The sequence below is a fragment of the Rhinoderma darwinii genome, chromosome 9 (genome assembly GCF_050947455.1).
Source record: "Rhinoderma darwinii isolate aRhiDar2 chromosome 9, aRhiDar2.hap1, whole genome shotgun sequence".
NCBI lineage: Eukaryota > Metazoa > Chordata > Amphibia > Anura > Rhinodermatidae > Rhinoderma > Rhinoderma darwinii.
Window position 1 is genome coordinate 41,823,547 of NC_134695.1, and position 21,490 is coordinate 41,845,036.

General features: G+C 45.0%; 1 protein-coding gene across 1 annotated transcript in view; it reads left to right on the forward strand.

Annotated features, from left to right (window-relative positions):
- Positions 1 to 13,385: 13,385 nt before the first annotated feature.
- Positions 13,386 to 21,490, forward strand: part of HSD11B2 (hydroxysteroid 11-beta dehydrogenase 2) — a 40,295-nt gene continuing 32,190 nt past the window's right edge. The window contains exon 1 of the mRNA XM_075836929.1: positions 13,386 to 13,729. Within this exon, the coding sequence (XP_075693044.1) occupies positions 13,453 to 13,729 (277 nt within the window). The 5' untranslated portion in view covers positions 13,386 to 13,452. The remainder of the gene's footprint in view (positions 13,730 to 21,490) is intronic.

Sequence of the window (21,490 nt, forward strand, 5' to 3'; positions counted from 1 at the left end):
CCCGAAAATAGCGCCTCAATAGCGCTGACAAACATCTGCCCATTGAAAGCAATGGGCAGACGTTTGTCTGTTCACACGAGGCGTATATTTACGCGCCGCTGTCAAAAGACGGCGCGTAAATAGACGCCCGCGTCACAGAAGTGACCTGTCACTTCTTTGGCCGTAATTAGACTCCAATGAATAGCAGCGCTAATTACGCCCGTAATTGACGCGGCGTTCAAGCGCCTGCACATGCCGGTACGGCTGAAATTACGGGGATGTTTTCAGGCTGAAACATCCCCGTAATTTCAGCCGTAACGGACGCCCTCGTGTGAACATACCCTAACTGCAACGGCGAGGAAAGGAGATGACTCTGATCCTGGCCGTTTAACCACTTAGATGCTGCAGTCAATAGCGACCGCAACATCTAAGCCGTTAGAAAGAGGAGGTCCACACCCCTGTCAGCCCATCGCTCCCCAGGGCTTAATACGTGTCGGTAAGAAACACGATATACTGCAATAGATAAATACATGTGTACATAATTATTGCAGTGTAATGTGTTTTTTACCGGAACCTATTAAGGTTTTCCTACAGATTGCTGGGGGTCCCAGCAGGGGGACACTTTGTGCTCACATTTTTGTCAATGGACCCTTCAGACAAGTAGGGGCTGTCCAAAGCAGAAAACTGCTTTAAAACCCCCACTGTATTTCATATGTTCCTGAAACTTAATGGTTCTATAAATTAAATAATACATACCCCCCCCCCCCCAAAAAATAATAATAATAAAAAAAAATCTAATGGAAGATATTTGTATGTGGCTAATGGGGCAAGTGTATTAGTCAATATAAATAGAAAGAGGAAAAGGTGAGGAATGTGTTTTACTGTAAGTAGAGGGAGGTGAAATGCAGAATTCTCAGAATACAGTTTTGAAGAATTGTAAGAACATAATATACTATGAACTTGGCCTACGGAGTTTTATCGTGGTATGTGATCATTTGTTGTATCTAGGGTGTAAAAGTTCAGCAACATTACATTTGACATTATCCATATGTTTTTTTAAAGGGTTTGTCCCACAAAGTACATATATCACCTATCCACAGAATAGGTGATATATGTCTGATCGCTGGGGGCCCCACTGCTGGGACCAGTGGCGTAACTACCGCGGTAGCAGCAGTAGCGGCTGCTACGGGGCCCGGGGCTTGAGGGGGCCCGTGCCGCCAGCCGACACGCCCTCCCAAATGCCCGGTGGCGCCGCTAGCAGCCGTTATGGCTGCTACAGGGGTAGCACCGCTACTGTGGGGCCCGCGCCGCCGAGCCTTACACAGACACTCTCATGCCTGTAGGTGTCGCTAGCACCGGAGGGGGCCCCGGTGCTAGCGGCAGCCAAATACATGTATTAGCGCTGAATGGCCGGGCATGTTCCGTGCCTGACCATCCAGTGCCTTACAATGACACTGATTGGCTTGCGGCGCGATGACATCATCGCGCCGCTTCCATGCTTGGAAGGTGCTGATTGGCGGGGCAAGTCATTCTGCCCCGCCAATCAGCGTCATTGAAGGACGCTCATTCAGCTCCTGCAGACATGCTCAGAAGAGAGCATGTCTGCATCGCCAGTGAACAGCGTGGGAACCGGAGAATGTGAGTATGTCAAGTTTATATATTTTTTTCCTCATAAAAATGTGAATGGCATTATCTATAGTGGGGGGGTCTATCTACAGGGGGGGGGGTCGTCTTTATGTGGGCTATTATATATAGGGGGGTCTATATGTGGGGCAGTAGCTACAGGGGGGTCTATATGTGGGGGTGTGGGCCACTATCTACAGGGGGGTCTATATGTGGGGCAGTATATGTGAGACACTATACAGGGGTGGGCTATATGTAGAGCACTATCTATAGGGGAGCTATTTTTTAGGGTACTTTCTATAGGGGTGGGCTATGTGTGGGACACTATATACAGGGGTGGGTTACCTGTGGGGCACTAGCAACAGGGTGGCTATATGTAGTGCACAGTCCACAGGGGTGGGCTATATGTGGGACAATATCTACAGAGGTGGGCTATACGTGGAGCACTAACTATAGGGGAAGCTATATGTAGGGCAGCACGGTGGCTCAGTGGTTAGCACTATTGCCTTGCAGCTCGAGTCCATATGTGGGCACTATCTACAGGGGCTTCTATGTAGGTCACTATCTACAGGGGGCACTATCTACAGGGGGCACTATCTACAGGGGGCACTATCTACAGGGGGCACTATCTACAGGGGGCACGGTGTGTGTGTGTGTGTGTGTGTGTGTGTGTGTGTGTGTGTGTGTGTGTGTGTGACAGTTATATTTAGATGTGTTGAGAATTTTAACTTTGTTTACAGGTGCAGAAATGTTTTAAAAGTGAGAAGCTGAAGACATCTAAACGGAAAACCGCAGAAGTGGGTCATGGCCAGGAGAAATCCATCATAGATGTCTGAACCGGAGGGAGAAGAAAAGAACTAGAATCTGAGACGTCACCGGTGAGTCACTTAATGTAAATGTTTATTCTGCCTCTAATCAGTATTGTAGTCACTGTATGATCTGCAGCGAGATGATGGTGGTATGATTTTTTTTTGTGAAACCGCATCTCCCAGCATATCCTTACCATTGTTCCGGCCATGCTGGGATCTGTAGTTTTACGCCGTACAAACCTATGCGCAGTGGCGTAACTACCGCTATAGCAGCCGTAGCGACATTTACGGGGCCTGCAGCATGAGGGGGCCTGTGCCACCCGCCGGCACGGCCCCTCCCATGGCCGCAGGCTCCGCTAGCAGCCGCTATGGCTGCTACAGCGCGACGCCACTGAAGGGGTTGTTCCTACAAAAGACATGCATCCCCTATCCACAGGATAGGGGATACATGTGGGATCGCTGGGACGCCCAGCGATGAGGAGAACGGGGGACCGAAAGTCCCCCCTAAATTCTCCATGACAAACCTCGGACTTCCGGGGTCTGTGTCGGCAGCTCCATGGAAATGACTTGCGCACCGGTCGTGCTTGTGCGCATGCATGACCAGCGCTCCTTTCATTTTTATTGAACTGCGCAGACGCCGGAAGTCCGAGGTTAGTCATGGAGAACTTCGGGGGACTTTCGGTCCCCCGTTCTCCTTATCGCTGCCAGCGATCACACATGTATCCCCTATCCTGTGGATAGGGGATGCATGTCTTTTGTAGGACAAACTATAGGCCGTTTTTTTTGGGGGGGGGGGGTCTGTATGGCATAATCTACAGAGGGGTCTGTATGGCGTAATCTACAGAGGGGGCTGTATGGCGTTATCTACAGAGGGGGCTGTATGGCGTTATCTACAGAGGGGGCTGTATGGCGTTATCTACAGGGGGCTGTATGGCGCTATCTACAGAGGGGGCTGTATGGCGTTATCTACAGGGGGCTGTGTATTGTGCTATCTATAGGGGGGCGCTGTGTGGTGGAATCTATAGGGAGGCACTATCTACAAGGGGGGGGGGTGTGATACCCAGCAGAGGGGGGGGGGCCCAGTCAAAAGTTTGCTATGGGGCCCAGTCTTTCCTAGTTACGCCCCTGGCTGGGACCCTCACTGATCACTAGGACAGGAATCCCGAGCCAACTCTTCATCCTCACTGCACGACCGCAGTGAGGAGTTTGAATGGAATGGTCGTCAGGCATTTGCCCTTCCGTTCCATGAAAAATTGCTGTTCTGGGATGTTTCGGTCAGACCCTTAGACATTTAAAGTTTGATCTTTGATCCTATCTTAAGCAACTTCTGAGGATCTAGATAGGACTACAGAAATCAGAACTGTCGGCTGATATGTTATTTGTTTCAGAGGCGAAACTTGAATTTGATGAGCCCCAATGCAAAATCTGTAACGGGGCCGCCCAAGTATTACACGTTATTTATACTACTGGTCTCTTTATACAGGGCAGGGGACCTTTTAGGCCTCATCAGACTCCAGGGCCAGAGTTGGGGCTCTTTGTACCCACCATAATAATGGCTCTGATTGTTTCATAAATAATATATGAGGTCTGGGGCAAATGCAAGATTTTTAAAGCAGCTTTCCAAGCATAACCTCGGACATTCCTTGTGGTTTGGGATGTAGAGGTTGGTGGCAGTAGTTTTAAAGGGGTTTTCCAGAGAGAGAAAATTCATTGAGCGCTGCAGCCCCTTTAAAAACAGCTCATTGGCAGAGGTGCCAAGAGTCAGGCCCCCACCGATCAGATATTGGTGGCCTATCCCGAGGATAGCCTAGCCATTTTCTCTCCCTGGAAATTACCTTTATTTTATTTGATATAAATAGGTCTTAGGGCTTATTCACACGAACATAGAATACCGACGCATGTATTTCAATGGGGCCGTTCACACGGCCGTTGTTTCAACGGACCGTGTTAAGGGTGCATTGAAAAATAGAACATGTCCTATTTTCCTCCATTTTCACGGATCCCTCTATAGACTCAAGTCTATGGGGATCCGTAAAAACGGGACCCGCACAGGTGCAACTCGGCCGTGAAAAACGTAAATTTTTCACATCAGAGTTTGCACTCGTTCGGGTGAATCTAGCCTTATGCAGAGCTCTGCTTAAAGGCTAAGGACACCTTTTTGTGGCCTTTTTTTTTTTATTATTGAAATGCTATTATTTAGTGATAAAAATCACGTTTGTAATTTATTTTCATTTAAAAAAATGCACTTATGCAGCTTCTATGTATCTCAGTTAATAGAAGCTGCAGGGAGCCGTTCTGAGCTGAATCTGTCAGTGAGCTGCATCGAGGGCTTGGCTGACAGCGGCTCCTGAGTGATTTTCTAAGCTCAGTTCCGATCAAGTCGGAAATCGGCTCATTGAATATTCACATCTTTTATGCGACAGTAAAAATTATCATTGTCGGCAGCCCATCTCCCCGATATCAAAATATAAACTTTGCTGTCAATGTTGCAAACTGTATGGGGGAGGAACGATATAATTTGTCCTCATACAGTACATTGATTGCTTCATGTAAAAGTAGCGAATAGAGCGCTGATCGATGTGCTATATTATCAGTCCGCGCTCATTTACCGGCAAAAGGACCTCTAGTTAAAGTAAAAAAGGTTCTCAAACAACATTGAGTAGTGATACGCTAAATCTGCTTTTACTGTGCTCAGTTTATATTTTGGTATCATTCAATCATAAAAACGGTAGTGCCGACTTATTTATTATATGTGTATAAAACCTGAAGTGATCTGAGATCAGAAAAAAAATAGGGAGCTTAGGTGGTGCTATCTACAGGTGGGTTTGCGCTTTCTAAACGGGGGGTGTATTCCGGGCATCTCAAAGCCCCGGCAGACATGAAAGTACAGCGCTGCTCACACTGAAGTAGCACTGCACACATTAAACCCCGTTTCAGGCTGCCAACGTTTATAAACGTGACAACTGCACGGGTCATGGGTCATCGGCAGTTGGAACGTATATAGCCGAATAGCTGTCGTGAAGGGGCTCCTCTTGCTTTAATACCCATTTGCAGAAAATTTGCCAGAGAGCATTGTCTAGTCTGCTCTTCTTTCTGACTTTCCATAAGGTGACAGTCAGGCAGTGAGAATGTATATACAGTCCTTCATCCCTGCTAACCAGGTCACCCCGTCCTGCGCTGATGAGGTCCTCAAGACTCAATCAGATCAATCTTCAGGTGTAAATGCAGTTAAACGTTCATGAAGTTTTGTGAGTCATCCTCCTTCTTTTTCGAGGAGAACAATTTTCTGATCTGTGTTACATTCCATATTACTAAATGCTGCCGTCAAGTGATAGATCAGCAACATTGGGAAACGTATGCCTTCCTCGATGTTCTCTTTTGTACTCTGCTAACTGTATCCCAGCAAATGTAATTTGTCTCAAAATTACGATCTTCAGGTAAGTCACTTTAATTAGGGATGAGATATTCTACTCCAAATAATTTGAGTCAAAACCAACCCAACACAAATGCAGCTTTTATTCAAATGTACAATTATATTTTATTTATGTTCACAAACGCAGCAAACTTACTGAAGAAGTCGGAGAAAGTTGTAAATAATAGACTGGTCGGACTCAGAAATGCTAATTTACATGAAAATACACACATGAAAAAACATTATAATTATATTTCTAATATCCACTCCTCTACATTACATGAAATAAAGAGCAAACACATAAGTTCATAAAATTCCTATGCAATACCATGTCTGACAGTGAGGATTTATGGGGATTAGTAGAAGTACAAACCTAGGATTAGGAGCCCCAACACGCGTTTTCCATGTCCGCTTCCTCAGAAGTAAAAGGATGGTCACCAGCATTTCACCTATTGAACTTTACTTATCCCTCACTGGCCGCTGCTATCAAAAGTTCATTGCCGTTATCCCCTCTCCTAAACTCCTCCTCCGACCGTAAAGAACGGTCTGCAAATATTTTGCACCTTTTATGGTAATAATCCGGCAGTCTCGTTCGTTCCTCTTCTTATGCCCTCCCACCGCCGAATACTGGCCCGCCCTGAATGCCGAAATTTCGTCTGAGATAGCGCACATGCGCCCACCATGTATGGTCCGATATCCTTCCCTGCTTCGTCCGGGCCTAATGAGGAATGGAGATATGACTCTTTTATATAAAGCCTGCTTAGAAGATAATTATAGGTTACATTAAAATTATTTTTCACCCAGTTCCACCAGGTATTGCTGGTTTAATAGGCGAAATATTGGTGGCAGGTTCCCTTTAAATAAGTCAAATATAGTAAGTATGTTGGTGCGTGGAGTGTGATGGGGGTGTATAAAGTGTGTATTGAGTCTTTCTGGCTTATTAGATTGGGTTCCCACAGTGCAGTTTTGCTGCAGATTTTGCATGCGTTTTTTAAGTTAAAACCAGGATGGAACCTAAACAGAAGAAATATGTAAAGAAAGGCCTAATAGTTCTGCTCTCCTGGATCCAATTCTGGTTTTGGCTTACAAAATTCAGTCAAAATCTACTACCTAGAAAAAAAACCTTTATGTCATAGTGACATGTCAGAAGTTTTGATCGGTGGGGGTCCAAGCGCTGAGACCCCCACCGATCGCTAGAACGAAGCAGCAGAAGCGGTCGGGTGAGCGCTGAGCCGCTTAGTTTCTGATCGGCTTTTCCGAAAAAAAAGCAGATCAGAAACTAAGCGGCTCAGTGCTCACCCAAGTGCTTCTGCATCTTCATTCTAGCGATCAGTGGGGGTCTCAGTGCTCGGACCCCCACTGACATGTCACTATGACATGTCAGAAATTTGTTGAAGGTTTAGTTACACTTTAAATTATTATGTATTGACAGGGACGTAGCTAGGGGGGCAGGCGGGGCATGTGCCCCGGTCGCAACTTAGGGGGGGCGCCAGCGCCACCTCCTCCTGCACTATAATTGTACCTGTGTCTATAGGTGGGGGTTTTATCTACACGTGGGGGGCTTTATCTACGGGGGGATGTCTATCTACAGGGAGGGCTATCTTTGGAGCACCATATACAGGGGTGGGCTATATCTACAGGGGGGCTATATACAGGGGTGGACTATATGTGGAGCACTATATACAGGGGTGAACTATATGTGGAGCACTATATACAGGGGTGGGCTATATCAACAGGGGGGCTATATACAGGGGTGGGCTATCTGTGGAGCACTATATACAGGGGTGGGCTATATCTACAGGGGGGCTATATACAGGGGTGGGCTATCTGTGGAGCACTATATACAGGGGTGGACTATATGTGGAGCACTATATACAGGGGTGGGCTATATCTACAGGGGGGCTATATACAGGGGTGGACTATATGTGGAGCACTATATACAGGGGTGAACTATATGTGGAGCACTATATACAGGGGTGGGCTATATCAACAGGGGGGCTATATACAGGGGTGGGCTATCTGTGGAGCACTATATACAGGGGTGGGCTATATCTACAGGGGGGCTATATACAGGGGTGGGCTATCTGTGGAGCACTATATACAGGGGTGGGCTATATCTACAGGGGGCTATATACAGGGGTGGGCTATCTGTAGAGCACTATAGGGGGTGCTATCTACAGGGGGCTCTATGGGGGCACTATCTACAGGGGACTCTATGGCGACACTATCTACAGGGGGCACAGTGTATGTGTGTGGGACACGGTGTATGTACTCTTATAATTATAGGTGCAGTGTATCGCGCTATTATATTTAGGGGCGTAGTGGTATAATGATAACTTTATCTTTATAGGTGTAGAAATGTTGGAAAAGTGAGAAGCTGAAGACATCTGAGCGGCAAAGTGCAGAAATGCGCTGTGACCGGGAGAAGTCATCATAGAAGTCTGGACCGGATGGAGAAAAAGAACTAGAATCTGAGACGTCACCGGTGAGTCACTTAATGTAAATGTTTATTCTGCCTCTGATCAGCACTGTAGTCACTGTGTGATCTGCAGCGAGATGATGGGTGGTATGATTATGATATGATTTATTTTTTGTCAAACGGCAACTCCCAGCATATCCTCACCATTGTTCGGGCCATGCTAGGAGCTGTAGTTTTACGCCGTACATACCTATACGGCAGGGGTTGCACTAAATTGAGCTGTATTTGTGCTGGTGCTGTATATATGTATTGAGCTTGGTTCTGATGCTGTATATATGTACTGAGCTTGGTTCTGGTGTTGTGTATAGAACTATATTGCTTGTAAGATGTACAAATGTTTTTATGCTCGACAATGTCTTACCTGTGGTTTTCCTCTGGACTGCAGATAAACGTACTTTTTTTTTTTTGTAGGTGTTTATTATAATAATTTAGGCTAACAGCCACAAATTTATAGAACATTTCATCTTGACAGTATTAATGTTAATAATGCAAGTGAGTCTCAGCAGCAGAATAAGGCGACATCACTGAATTAGATCCATTATATTCCATATATTTAGTAACTTAGTGACATGTACAACTATAATTGTGTTTATATATATATCTAGGCCACCCACTTCAGTACGGGAACCAGCCCTGTAGGACCCTACGGCGCTGGCTCCTGCGCTGAACACAGCAGACAAGAAGGGTGCTGCCTCCTACTGTCTATTCAGGTGCAGTCCGCATCATTGTTGGATCACACATAAATAAATTAAATAATAGAAAAACAATGAGGGTAAGAAGACGCGGTGCTGCCGTTGTCATGACACAATTATTGCATTTATAGTTAATCTACCGAGAAATTCATGCTTGCAAGAACGGGGAACATTTTTTTTATATGAGGAACAATTTTTCATAGTAAAACAATTCCAAAAATAGTAAAAAAAAAGTCCTTATGTGATATTAGTTAATGGCCACATGATTTCGCAGGTAATGCTGCAGTTTAACCCACAAAGTCGCGCAGCCATTAACATTGATTGCACATGTTTGCAGGTAAGGGTATGTTCACACGACAGCGTCCGTAACGGCTGAAATTACGGGGATGTTTCCGCCTGAAAACATCCCCGTAATTTCAGCCGTAACGGCATGTGCAGGCGCTTGAACGCTGCGTCCATTACGGACGTAATTGGCGCTGCTATTCATTGGAGTCAATGAGTAACGGCTCCAATTAAGCCCAAAGAAGTGACAGGTCACTTCTTTGACGCGGGCGTCTATTTACGCGCCGTCATTTGACAGCGACCTGTAAATAAACGCCTCGTGTGAACAGACAAACGTCTGCCCATTGCTTTCAATGGGCAGATGTTTGTCAACGCTATTGAGGCGCTATTTTCGGACGTAATTCGGGGCAAAAATGCCCGAATTACGTCCGTAATTAGTGCGTGTGAACATACCCTAAGGGTATGTTCACACAAAAGCGTCCGTAACGGCTGAAATTACGGGGATGTTTCCGCCTGAAAACATCCCCGTAATTTCAGCCGTAACGGCATGTGCAGGCACTTGAACGCCGCGTCCATTACGGCCGTAATTAGCGCTGCTATTCATTGGAGTGAATGAATAACGGCTCCAATTACGGCCAAAGAAGTGACAGGTCACTTCTTTGACGCGGGCGTCTATTTACGCGCCGTCATTTGACAGCGGCGCGTAAATATACGCCTCGTGTGAACAGACAAACGTCTGCCCATTGCTTTCAATGGGCAGATGTTTGTCAACGCTATTGAGGTGCTATTTTCGGACGTAATTCGGGGCAAAAATGCCCGAATTACGTCTGTAATTAGTGCGTGTGAACATACCCTAAAACTGCAGTATTACCTGCAAAATTGCTGCACTTATTTGGTTTGCGGACGCCGCCACATGTGCCCTCACCCTTAGGAGCCTCACACACAAGATAGTGTTTCGTCTGTGATATACGGTCCGTACGTCGGCCACATTTCCCGGACCAAACACACTGCAGGGAGCCGGGCTCTTCTAGTCATAGTTATCTATAATGCTAGGTGTCACTGCCTCTCCGTGGAACTTCTGTCCCATACTGAAAACATGATTACAGTATGGGACAGTTGTCCTGCAGCGAGACAGTGACACCTAGCGTCATAGATAACTATGATGCTGGAAGCCCGGCTCCCTGCAGTGTGTTCGGTTCGGGAAATGAGGCCGAAATATGGAGCGTATATCACAGACCAAATACGCTTGACAAAATACGTCTGAAAATAGGGAGCTGTTTTCAAGGGAGAAAAAAGCCCCTGATTTTCAGCCGTTTTTTAATCAAACTTGCGTTTCTTACGGGCCGTTTTTGGAGCTGTTTTTCTATTGAGTCAATGAAAAATGGCTCAAGAAGTGACGTGCATTCTTTTTACGTGGTCTTTTTCCGCGCCTTTATTTGAAAATGAGGCATAAAAAAACGCCCCGTCGGAACAGAACGCCGTATTTCCCATTAAAATCAATGGGCAGATGTTTGTAGGCGTGCTGCTTCCAATTTTTCAGCTGTATTTCGGGACGTTTACGGCCTGAAAAACGTCTGAAAATAGCCTGTGTGAACATACTCTCAGATCTATGTCCAAGTTTACATGCATTAAAGGGGTATTTCCATAGACATTTATGGCATATCCACAGCACGCTTGGCTGTTTCTGTCACTCCCTTAGAAATAAATGGAGAGAGCCTTGCACCTGCACAGCCACCTCTCCATTCATCCATCTATCACACCTATCAGACATATCCTGTGGATATGCTATAAATGTATTTGATGGGAATGCCCCTTGAACTGGATAATTATTTGGTGATTCAGCTCCGTATTTTCAGACGTTTTTGGTCACTGCGTGTGAACATACCCTAAGGGTATTTTCACATGCACTGTTTTCAGACGTAATTCGGGCGTTTTATGCCTCGAATTATGCCTGAAATAACGGCTCCATTACGCCTACAAACATCTGCCCATTGATTGCAATGGGAAAAACTGCGTTCTGTTCCGACGTCTTTGGGTCTGGGAGACTCTATTGAAAACAGCTCCAAAAACGGCTGTGAAAAACGCCGTGAAAATCGCGAGTGGCTTAAAAAACGTCTGAAAATCAGGAGCTGTTTTCCCTAGAAAGTTTGTGTGTGAACATACCTTCACATTGATATAACTGCCAAAAAATAGTGTCAGCCTACACCCCCGCTGCATAATCAGTGAATGGAATTAGAGCAGTTTTTATATCTCGACCCACCTGCTTTCAACAGTTACTAACCCCATAAATGCCAAAAGGGAGAATAAGGGGGGATTCAGACGAGCGCGATTTGCGCGCGTGCAGGCCGCGTATTTTCTGCGCATCACGCACAGCACTATAGAAGTCAATGAGGCAGTTCAAACAGTGCGTGATTCTTGCGCAGCGTTTGTTCGCTGCGTACTATACGCGACCGGTTCAAAAACTCTGCGTATTTCACGCATCACGCACCCATTGAAGTCAATGGGTGCGTGAAAATCACGCGCACCACACGGAAGCACTTCCATGGGACGAGCGTGATTCGCGCAACAGCAGTGAAAAGGATGAATGAAAACCGAAAAGCACCACGTGCTTTTCTGTTTCCGAACATCCAAACGGAGTGTCTTTGCGATGAGCGAAGCCGGACAAGCGTACCGAACTTCACCGGGTTCGGCCAAACTCGTTTTGGCCGATCCCGGCAAAAAAATTATCGGTACGCGACGTCAGGAGATAGTCACTGTCCATGGTGCTGAAAGAGTTAAACTGTTTCAGCACCATGGACAGTGACTTGCGATCCCAAAATACATTAACCTGTAAAAAAAAACCGAAGTTCTAACTTACCGATTACTCCTGTCTCCTTCCTGCAGTCCGACCTCCCGGGATGACACTTCAGTTCAAGTGACAGCTCCAGCCAATCACAGGCCAAGCACAGGCTGCAGCCAATCACAGGCTGCAGCGGTCACTTGGACTGCTGCGTCATCCAGGGAGGTGGGGCCCGATGTCAAGAGAGGCGCGTCACCAAGGACGCGTCACCAAGGACGCGTCACCAAGGCAACGGCCGGGAAGTTCTCGGTAAGTAGGAACTTTATCTTTTTTTGTTACAGGTTTTTCGCTGTTGTGTTCGGCATTCACTGTCGAGGGTGCTGAAAGATTTAGCTCTTTCAGCACCTTGGACAGTGACGGGCGTCGACAAGCCTCATCTCTATGATGCCGGCTGCGCGAAAATCACGCAGCCGCGCATCAGACACGCATGACACACGCAGCTGTCAAATGGTTTTTGCGCTCGCAAAACGCTGCGTTGTTTGCGCGCGCAAAAACGCAACGTTCGTGTGAATCTCCCCTAAAACACATATATACGCAGAGAACAGCATAGAAACAATGCATAAGTATAACATGTTATAAAGTAGTTCTTTGCTATGACAAAGTAACAGACTGGAAGAAGTCAAAGACAAGTTCATCCTGCCGCGCACTGCCTAGATTTCCGTACTCAGCATTTTCAGTCTCTTCTTAGAAAGCAGCAGCTGTCCAAACTGGAATGAAACATTGAAACTGGCTCCGGCTCCTGGGAATCTCCCAGGCTGAAGTCTGGCAAGAAGAATCCACAGCATTTTCCACGAAGCAAATGAAGCCGCACCATGGGTGCCAGGCAGCCCGTCCTTTCAGTAGAGTTTACATTCGCTGCTCCTGGAAGGCCTCTCCGTGAACTCGTCATTCTAGATGATCCCTGAATTGTACTCACCTTAGCACACAGATACGCACGTAGCTCGCCAGAATTCTACACGAGATCACTGGCAATTTGCATTTATCAGGTCTTGCGAGAACATAAGTGAGCTCTGTAAAGCATAAGCTGCAGTTATCCGGCATGGAGACCAGAAACATAACGCAACCCCCCCCCCCCCCTTAAAAATATACTACGAGAAGTTTGCATCTGCAAATGAGTGGCAAAGGGAAGGAGCGTAGTGAATTCCTGTTAACATGAAATCATTGGAGTAGAGATTACAGCCGGCCACTCCTTCCCTTCTGTACTGGCTGCTCTTTTATAAATAGACTGCTCGTGGTGTGTGAACAGTCCTTCTCAGTCCTCTGTGGACTTGGTGCAGAAGTTCTGTCCCTCAACCCTATATACTTTCTTTACCTTTGCATAAAACTGTCTGTCTACTATGGATATGTCCACCTCTCCTTCATTGTGGGCCTATGGCTCTGTCTGGCTCTTCTTCTCCCTTCTGGTTTATTTTAAATATTCCCATTCTGACATGGTCCTCACTCCATCTCTGTTGGTGTATTTCTTCCTTTTGGTGATTTTTGAATGGTTCTGCCACCTGTATCTCCCAATCAGTCTAGGAATAGTTCTTCTCAGTTCTGCATGTTGGTATGTCCTGAGTATCACCTCCCCGAGAAGAATGTTACCTGTAGCAGACAAGGCTGTATTCATTACAGGTAAGTGACCTTTACATAGGTGCCCTGCTTTGTGTCTATGTTACCTACAGTTTTTGTAGCATTTGAATGCAGCCTACTATTCCCTAGTATCAGGCTGAACGTAGTGTTCTTTAATGGGATCAATGTCAGACCCCATGATCTCCACTTCTGAGAACTTCTAGAAATATTTACATACACGTAGGTGACTGATATTCGCAGCTCTTTTTATAATCTTTACTTTTATAAGGTACAGAACTTTAGGTTTAGTGACCCTTTAAGTCAAAGGGCTCCAGTAAAATCAGTATTTTTTGGGTCATGCACAATATAGGAATTGTGTATAAAATAAAAGGCAAGGGCCTTTATAATTTCACAATTTATGTGTTTTCTTTGTATGAACAGTTTATGCACCTTGGATACGATGTGTAGAACATCTTTATTATCTTTGTGAAGTATTTATACAGTTGAAATGGTTTGGCATAAACTCACACTGCACATGTCTATGTATATACATCTCAGCCAAATAGACCTTTGTTGCAGGGGGTGTGACAAAGACGGGAACTCAGTTCAGATCAGTTTGTTTTGATTCTGGTCTTCACCTTGTATTGTACTTGATGGGTGAGACATGTATCTAACAATGAAACATTCCAGTGATGGCTGTAGATACTTTACGAAATACCACTGCTTTCTAGGTGTCAATGACTGGTATAATAATATGTGATTGTTATCTTTAGACTTTTATACAAACATGGACTTTGATATGATTTGCAGGAGCTATGGTAGAAGAATATAGGATTATAAAAATGTTGCATAAATAAAAGTATTGTACTGGTCTTAATGGAGAGTAAGTCATTGTTGGCCTGTAGGGGAGCAGAAATATGAGGCAGATCTATTATTACGGTCTTAAAGGGGTTGTCCACTACCGGACAACTGATGACCTATCCACCGGATAGGTCATCGGTGCGGGTCTGACACTCGGACCCCGCATGATCAGCTGCCTGCGGGCACCATTTGTTATGGCACATTATGCAATGTACGGAGCCAGAGAGAGTTGGCTCCGTACATTGCATAGCGGCCATGTTGCCGAACTGCAGCTCTGCTCCTATTTACTTGAATAACAGCAGAGCTGCAGTACTGCAGCTCAGTTGCTATTTCATGACTGGAGCCATCTGTTTCCCGCATGAACGTCCGGTGCCCGGAGGAGGTTTAACAGTGCGGGGTCCGGGTGTCGGACCCCCAGAGATCATGTACTGATGACCTATCTGGTGGATAGGTCATCAGTTATCTGGTAGTGGACAACCCCTTTAAACTTCGACAGCTTAACCCCTTAGTGACAAGCCCATTTTAGGCCTTAATGACCAAGCTATTTTATTCGTTTTTCTATAGTCGCATTCAAAGAGCTATAACGTTTTTATTTTTTCGTCTACATAGCTGTATGAGGACTTGTTTTTTGCGGGATTAGTTGTGCTTTTTAATAGCACCATTTTTGGGTACATATAATTTTTATATTAACTTTTATTAACCTTTTTGGGGGGGATTATAACAAAAACCTGAAATTCCGCCATTGTTCTATGCGTTTTTAAATTGACACCGTTCACTGTGCGACGTAATTAACATGTTACCTTTATTCTATGGGTCGGTACGATTACGGCGATACCACATATGTAGAGTTTTTTTTATGCTTTACGACTTTTGCACAATAAAAACACTTTTGAACTAAAATTATTTGTTTTTGCATCATCGCTTTGCAAGAGCCGTAATTTTTTTATTTTTCCATCAATGTAGTGATTTTTTTGGGCTTGTTTTCTGCGGGACAAGACGTAGTTTTGAATGGTACTGTTTTGGGGTGCATGGGACTTATTGATTCATTTTTATTATGACTTTTTTGGGGGGCAATGGAGAAAAATTGCAATTTCGCCATGTTTTTTGCGTTTTTTTTTTACGGTGTTCACCTTGCGGTTTAAATGACATATTAACTTTATTAATGGAGTCATTATGGTCGCGGCGATACCATATATGTGTACTTTTTTATTTTTTTTTACACTTTTACTAAATAAAACCACTTTTTATGGCAAAAAATGATTTTATTTATTTTTTTACTGTACTTTTTATTAATAATCTTTATTTCACTTTGATGACTTATTTTATTAGTCCCACTAGGGGACTTTACTGTGCAATGTTCTGATCGCTGCTATAATGCTTTGGTATACTTCGTATACCAGAGCATTATTGCCTGTCAGTGTAAATCTGACAGGCAATCTGTTAGGACGTGCCTCCTGCGCGTCCTAACAGGCATATGTCCAGGGCAGACCTGGGGGCTTTTATCAAGCCCCCGGCTGCCATGACACCCCATCGTAGACCCGTGATTGCATTCGCGGGCCGCCGATGGGTGACAGAGGGCGCGCACTCCCTTTGTAAACAAAGTTAAATGCCGCGGTCGCTATTGACGGCGGCATTTAATGGGTTAAACGGCCGCGATCGTAGTAAACTTCGATCGCGGGCGTTGGAGCAGGAGCTCAGCTGTCATCAGACAGCAGAGCCCCGGCTCCTGCCTGCACGGCTCCTGCCATTAGTGACTCACGTGAAAAGGCGTATTGGTGGTCACTAAGGGGTTAAGGCAAGGATCACACACACAATTTTGATGCCGTTTTTTGGCTCATTTTTTTGAGCCAAAGCCAGAAGTGGATCCAAAAGGAAGGAAAGATATAAAGAAAAGTCTGCACCAAAAACTGTCCTAAAACTACACCAGGTAGGCAGATGATGCACCAAATTTATCGCAGTGGCACACGCTGTATGATAACTTTGGCACATCTTGCCAGACACAGGAGCATTAAATTGTGTAAAACACATAATAAATCTGTCGTAAGGCATGTAGTGTTCGTATTTTGGCGCAAATTGATTCAGAAATCTCCCCCTTTTGTTTTCTGAGAAGGCGGGAAATTATGTTGCAAAATCTGCTGCATGTGAATCCATGATTGTATGATTGCATAATATTAGGTTACCAGTACGCTACTCCACTTCTTAGATAACTTCTAGAATGTCAACTAAGCCCTTGGAGAGCTCACTAGTTCTTTACCGTGCATGCCCAGAAGAGTATAAGTGAAATCAACGGAGCTTTAATATATTTGGCAGTTTTCCCTCATGCATTGTAGGAATGGACATTTGCAGAACTGTGGCCACACAATTTACTGACCCAATGAATCAAAAGATGCCCCAAAGGGTAAAATCACCCTCTGTCCATGGGTTGTGCGTGGTATTGCAGGCATCTCCGCTCCATTGAAGTGATGCAATACCACACATACACGCAATACCACATACAACCTGTGGACAGGTGTGGTGCTGTCTTTGGAGAACAGCAGCCATGTTATTCTAATCTGGAACAACCTCTTTAAAATGTAGCATGTGTGCGACGCTCTCCATGCTCTTCAATGGGAGTTTGCTCGGCTAGTTCCATAACTCGCATTGAACAGAATGGAGAGAGTCGCGCACATGCGCATCCATCTCCATATTTAATCTCTGCCTGGATGTGACAGCTGGCGGAAGCCTCACCATCCAGGACAGGGGTCGGGTGACTGCCATTCTGTAGATAGGTGCAGGTTTTAAAACTGGGACCCGCATCTATCAGACATTTATGTCATATCCTGTGAACAATGTAATACATGTTTGAGTTGGGAATACCTCTTTAAGAGAGTCTTAATCTCCAATGACTTGCGCCATATTTTCCAAATAGCAGAGATATTATTGGAGCTGCATTCAATTCTTTCAAGAGGCGGGGACATGGGGAATGGCTTATTTTCAGTTGTATTTAATAATTCATATTTTTCTCAAATAATTGCATATATCCTGTATACGATCATACTAAGTGATTGTTCTGTGTCCAGAAAACGTTGTTTTTATTAAAGGTAACACGTTCATTGTGTGGTATTAAGTGGAAGACGATTGTGTTCATGTATGCTGCACTCTATAGATTTCAATTCCACTAAACAGCAGTCAAGGAGAAAGAAATTGTAGACTATAGATATGTCCATTAAGGCGAAATACTATTCTAGTTCCAGATCTGAATCAACCAGATCGGATTCCTAATAAAAATACAAAACCGCTTGGCAGGAAATGCAATCATTGATTATAAGGGCGGGTTCACACATAGCGGAATTTCACTTAAATTCCGCTGCGGACACTCCGCAGCGTTAATCCGCAGCGGAGCCGTTTCTCCATTGACTTTCACTTTAATTTAGCAGTGTTCGTTTACACGATGCGTACAATTCCGCTGCGGAGCATAGGCTGCGGAGCGGAATTTGGTGTCCGCAGCATGCTCTGTCTGTTGCGGAGCAGTGGCGGACTGGTTGCGGACTCATGGCGGAATTTCTCCATTGACTTCAATGGAGAGTCAAAATTCCGCAATGAAGTCCGCAGATCTTATGTGTGCTGCGGAGCGTATTGTTTTTACTACCATGACATTTCTTCATTCTGGCTGGACCTATGTATTTCTAGGTCTACAGCCAGACTGAGGAAGTCAATGGGGCTCCCGTAATGACGGGAGCGTTGCTAGGAGACGTCTGTAAATAGTCACTGTCCAGGGTGCTGAAAGAGTTACGCGATCGGCAGTAACTGTTTCTGCACCCGGGACAGTGACTACCGATCTCAATATACATGTATCTGTAAAAAAACATATAAGTTCATACTTACCGAGAACTCCCTGCGTCTGTCTCCAGTCCGGCCTCCCAGGATGACGTTTCAGTGTAAGTGACGGCTGCAGCCAATCACAGGCCAAGCACAGGCTGCAGCGGTCACATGGACTGGAGCGTCATCCAGGGAGGTCGGGCCGGATGCCGAAAGAGGGACGCGTCACCAAGACAACGGGCGGTAAGTATGAATTTCTTTGACTTTCACTAGGGAAAGTGCTGTCCCTTCTCTCTATCCTGCACTGAATAGGGAGAAGAGAAGCACTTTTCCTGCAGTCCGCAGCGGCCAGTCCGCATCAATTTTCTGCACATTTTGTGCAGATCCGCTGCAGAATCTGCAACGCAGATTCTGTGCGGCATTGATGCGGACAGTTGCGGAGGAATTCCGCCATGTGTGGTCATGCCCTAACTGTATGAGAAAACTTATAATGAATTCCAACTCTTCATCTTTCAAACCCCAAATTCCAGCAAAACCTCCTCTTACTTAAAAATAATCTGTCATCTCTCCACAGATGTCCTTCTTAGTAAATACTTGTATTCTCCATGATAAATCAATTCAGGAGCATCTTTTCTTAGAACTCTGCATTGTGTTGTTCCTCTGTTATTCCTCTTGGAAATGTATTAATAAATTGACAACTGGGTGTTACTATCCCCCTTGTCAATAGCGTATCTCTCTACGCAGTCTCTCTTTCAGAACTGATTGGACAGTGCGAGAGTAAGGCCCCTTGGAGTGGCATTGCTGTGGCCGACAGCCTTGCCGGCACCATGTCTTCGGCACGGCTGTCATATTGCACCGTAATGGCCGCGGGTAAAACGGCTGTTTACCTTCAAAACCTGCTGGATTTTTGTTTGCAAGTCACACGCTACTTACAACCTAATCGGACATCTAAAATAATCACGCGACTTCAAGTCGCAAACAAATCACACCCATTTTTTGGTCGCACAACATGTTGCCCTTTAGCCCAAGACTAAATATCTAGTGTTTAGACATATGTAATAGTTGTATGTAATCTGTATTAGGCTCGGTGTATATCTATGTCAATGCTTTCCATCATAGGAGCAAAACAACAAAAAAACGGAGCTGACAGATCTGTCGTACGACGGAAACCAATGGCGCCCAAAAGAGCCCGATGATGAATTTGTCAGTCTTTGCCTTTTTTTATTTTTATTAAAATAATAGTCTAGAATGATGATGTAGCCAAGGTCTAGGGGTTTGGGGGTAACACATGTTCCACAGTCCTGTAGGAGAGTATTCAAATACCAATAAGAAAAGGAGACTTAAACATTGGCAGTGATACGTCCATCTGTCTTTACTTTATTTGCCCCTTATGAGCTCCATGTATTCATACACCAGATGAAATCTATGCCGGCTGCTTTTTAATAGTCAATGGCCATATTCCAACAGTAACTCTTACATAACTTATCTCTCTCTGGAGCATAGACTTTTTTGCTCTTCGTAACTGACCCTCTTTCCAGAAATTCACCATTACATAAAATGAGGAACAGTTCAATGGATGCAAGTCCGGACTATTAAGTTTAGTGAGCCAAGATCGGTTATACTCCCCAATGGGGAGAGTGAGCCGTCTGGCTGTGCGGTAAAAGTTTGTAAAATCTGCACAGACGTGGCCAAAGTTATCACTTGCCTTCTCTGAACCCCCCTGCTCAGTGCAATGTTTTTTTTGCAGAGGCCTGACACTGAACAGGCTGTTTCCTATTGCACCCTGCCATATAAACATTTGGGAAACCTTTTAGTGGTAATAGAAATGTTATTACTATTATCGTTCTAATTATGTGCCGTCGAGTCAGTATTAACCCTTTGCAATGCTCGTCATTTATAATAATTCAGGTTCAGGATAGGGCAGTGTTTAAAGGCGGCTATAATGTTCCTGCCCATCTTCTTTATTGTCTTGTCCACCATTCATAAAGTGCCACAGAGTATACAACTGCTTGGACAGTTTGGGTCTTTTTGTCTTATTGAAGGCCTTATTACACGGGCCAATGATCGGGCATATGAGGGTCCATATGAACACTCGTTCATCTGCTGATCTGCTCTTTTATGCAGCATTAAAAATCATCGTTGTCGGCAGCACATTTCCCTGTGTGAACAGGGAGATGCGCTGCCGACATGATGAAAATGTATGGGGACGAGTGATCAGAGTAACGAGCGCTCTTCCCCATACATAGCCTTTCATTGCTCTGTTTGAAAGGAGCAAACGAGCGCCGATCAACAAACTGTCTCATTAATCGGCGCTCATTTACACAGCCCACGGCGGGCTGTGTAATAGAACCCTTGGGGTAGGAACACATACAGCGTGTTCAAGGTGGATACGCTGCGTCAAGTTGCACAGCGTATCCACCCTGAACACCGCAGGGAATGCCGTCCGAAAATGCGTTTATTCAGGCAAAAGTGGCAGCGCCATAAAAAAAACAAAAAACACAACTTTCATACTTACCCCCTCCCTCTCTTCTGTGCGTGGTCCGACCTCCTGGAGGCCATGTGACTGCTGCAGCCTGTGATTGGCTGCAGCAGTCACATTGGATGAAATGTCATCCCAGGAGCCCGTACTGGAAAAAAAGCAGGGAACTTTGGGTATAAAGTATAACTTTTTTTTTTCTCACTAGCGATTTTTGCTGCGGAATCGCTGCTTTTCTGCCGCAAATGTCGAAAAAACACACTACTTTGTTGCGGGTTTAAGCACCCCATTGTATTCAATGGGGAAAACTGCAACAGAAGAGCAGCGATTCCGCAGTAATTGACATGCTGCGGCTGAAAAAAACGCACCGCAGATCAATTTATGTGCAGTTTATTTTCGGCTGCTTTTTTCCCGCTGTGTGGGGACGAGATTTGTTGAATACTGTAATACACCGCAGATTTTCAGGAATGAATCCGTTGTGGAAAAACTGCAGTGTTTATGCCGTATGTGTTCCTACCCTTAGCTATTCGGTGATAGGTCGTTAATTTCTATCAATTATAACTCAACGAGGGCATGAGTATTTTTTTAACAAACTATACGAAGTTTAGTATCAAACAGTTTAGTTTCGGAGTATTGTAATGCTGGAGACACACCCCTGTTCACACAGCAGTATTTATAACCTAAGTGTT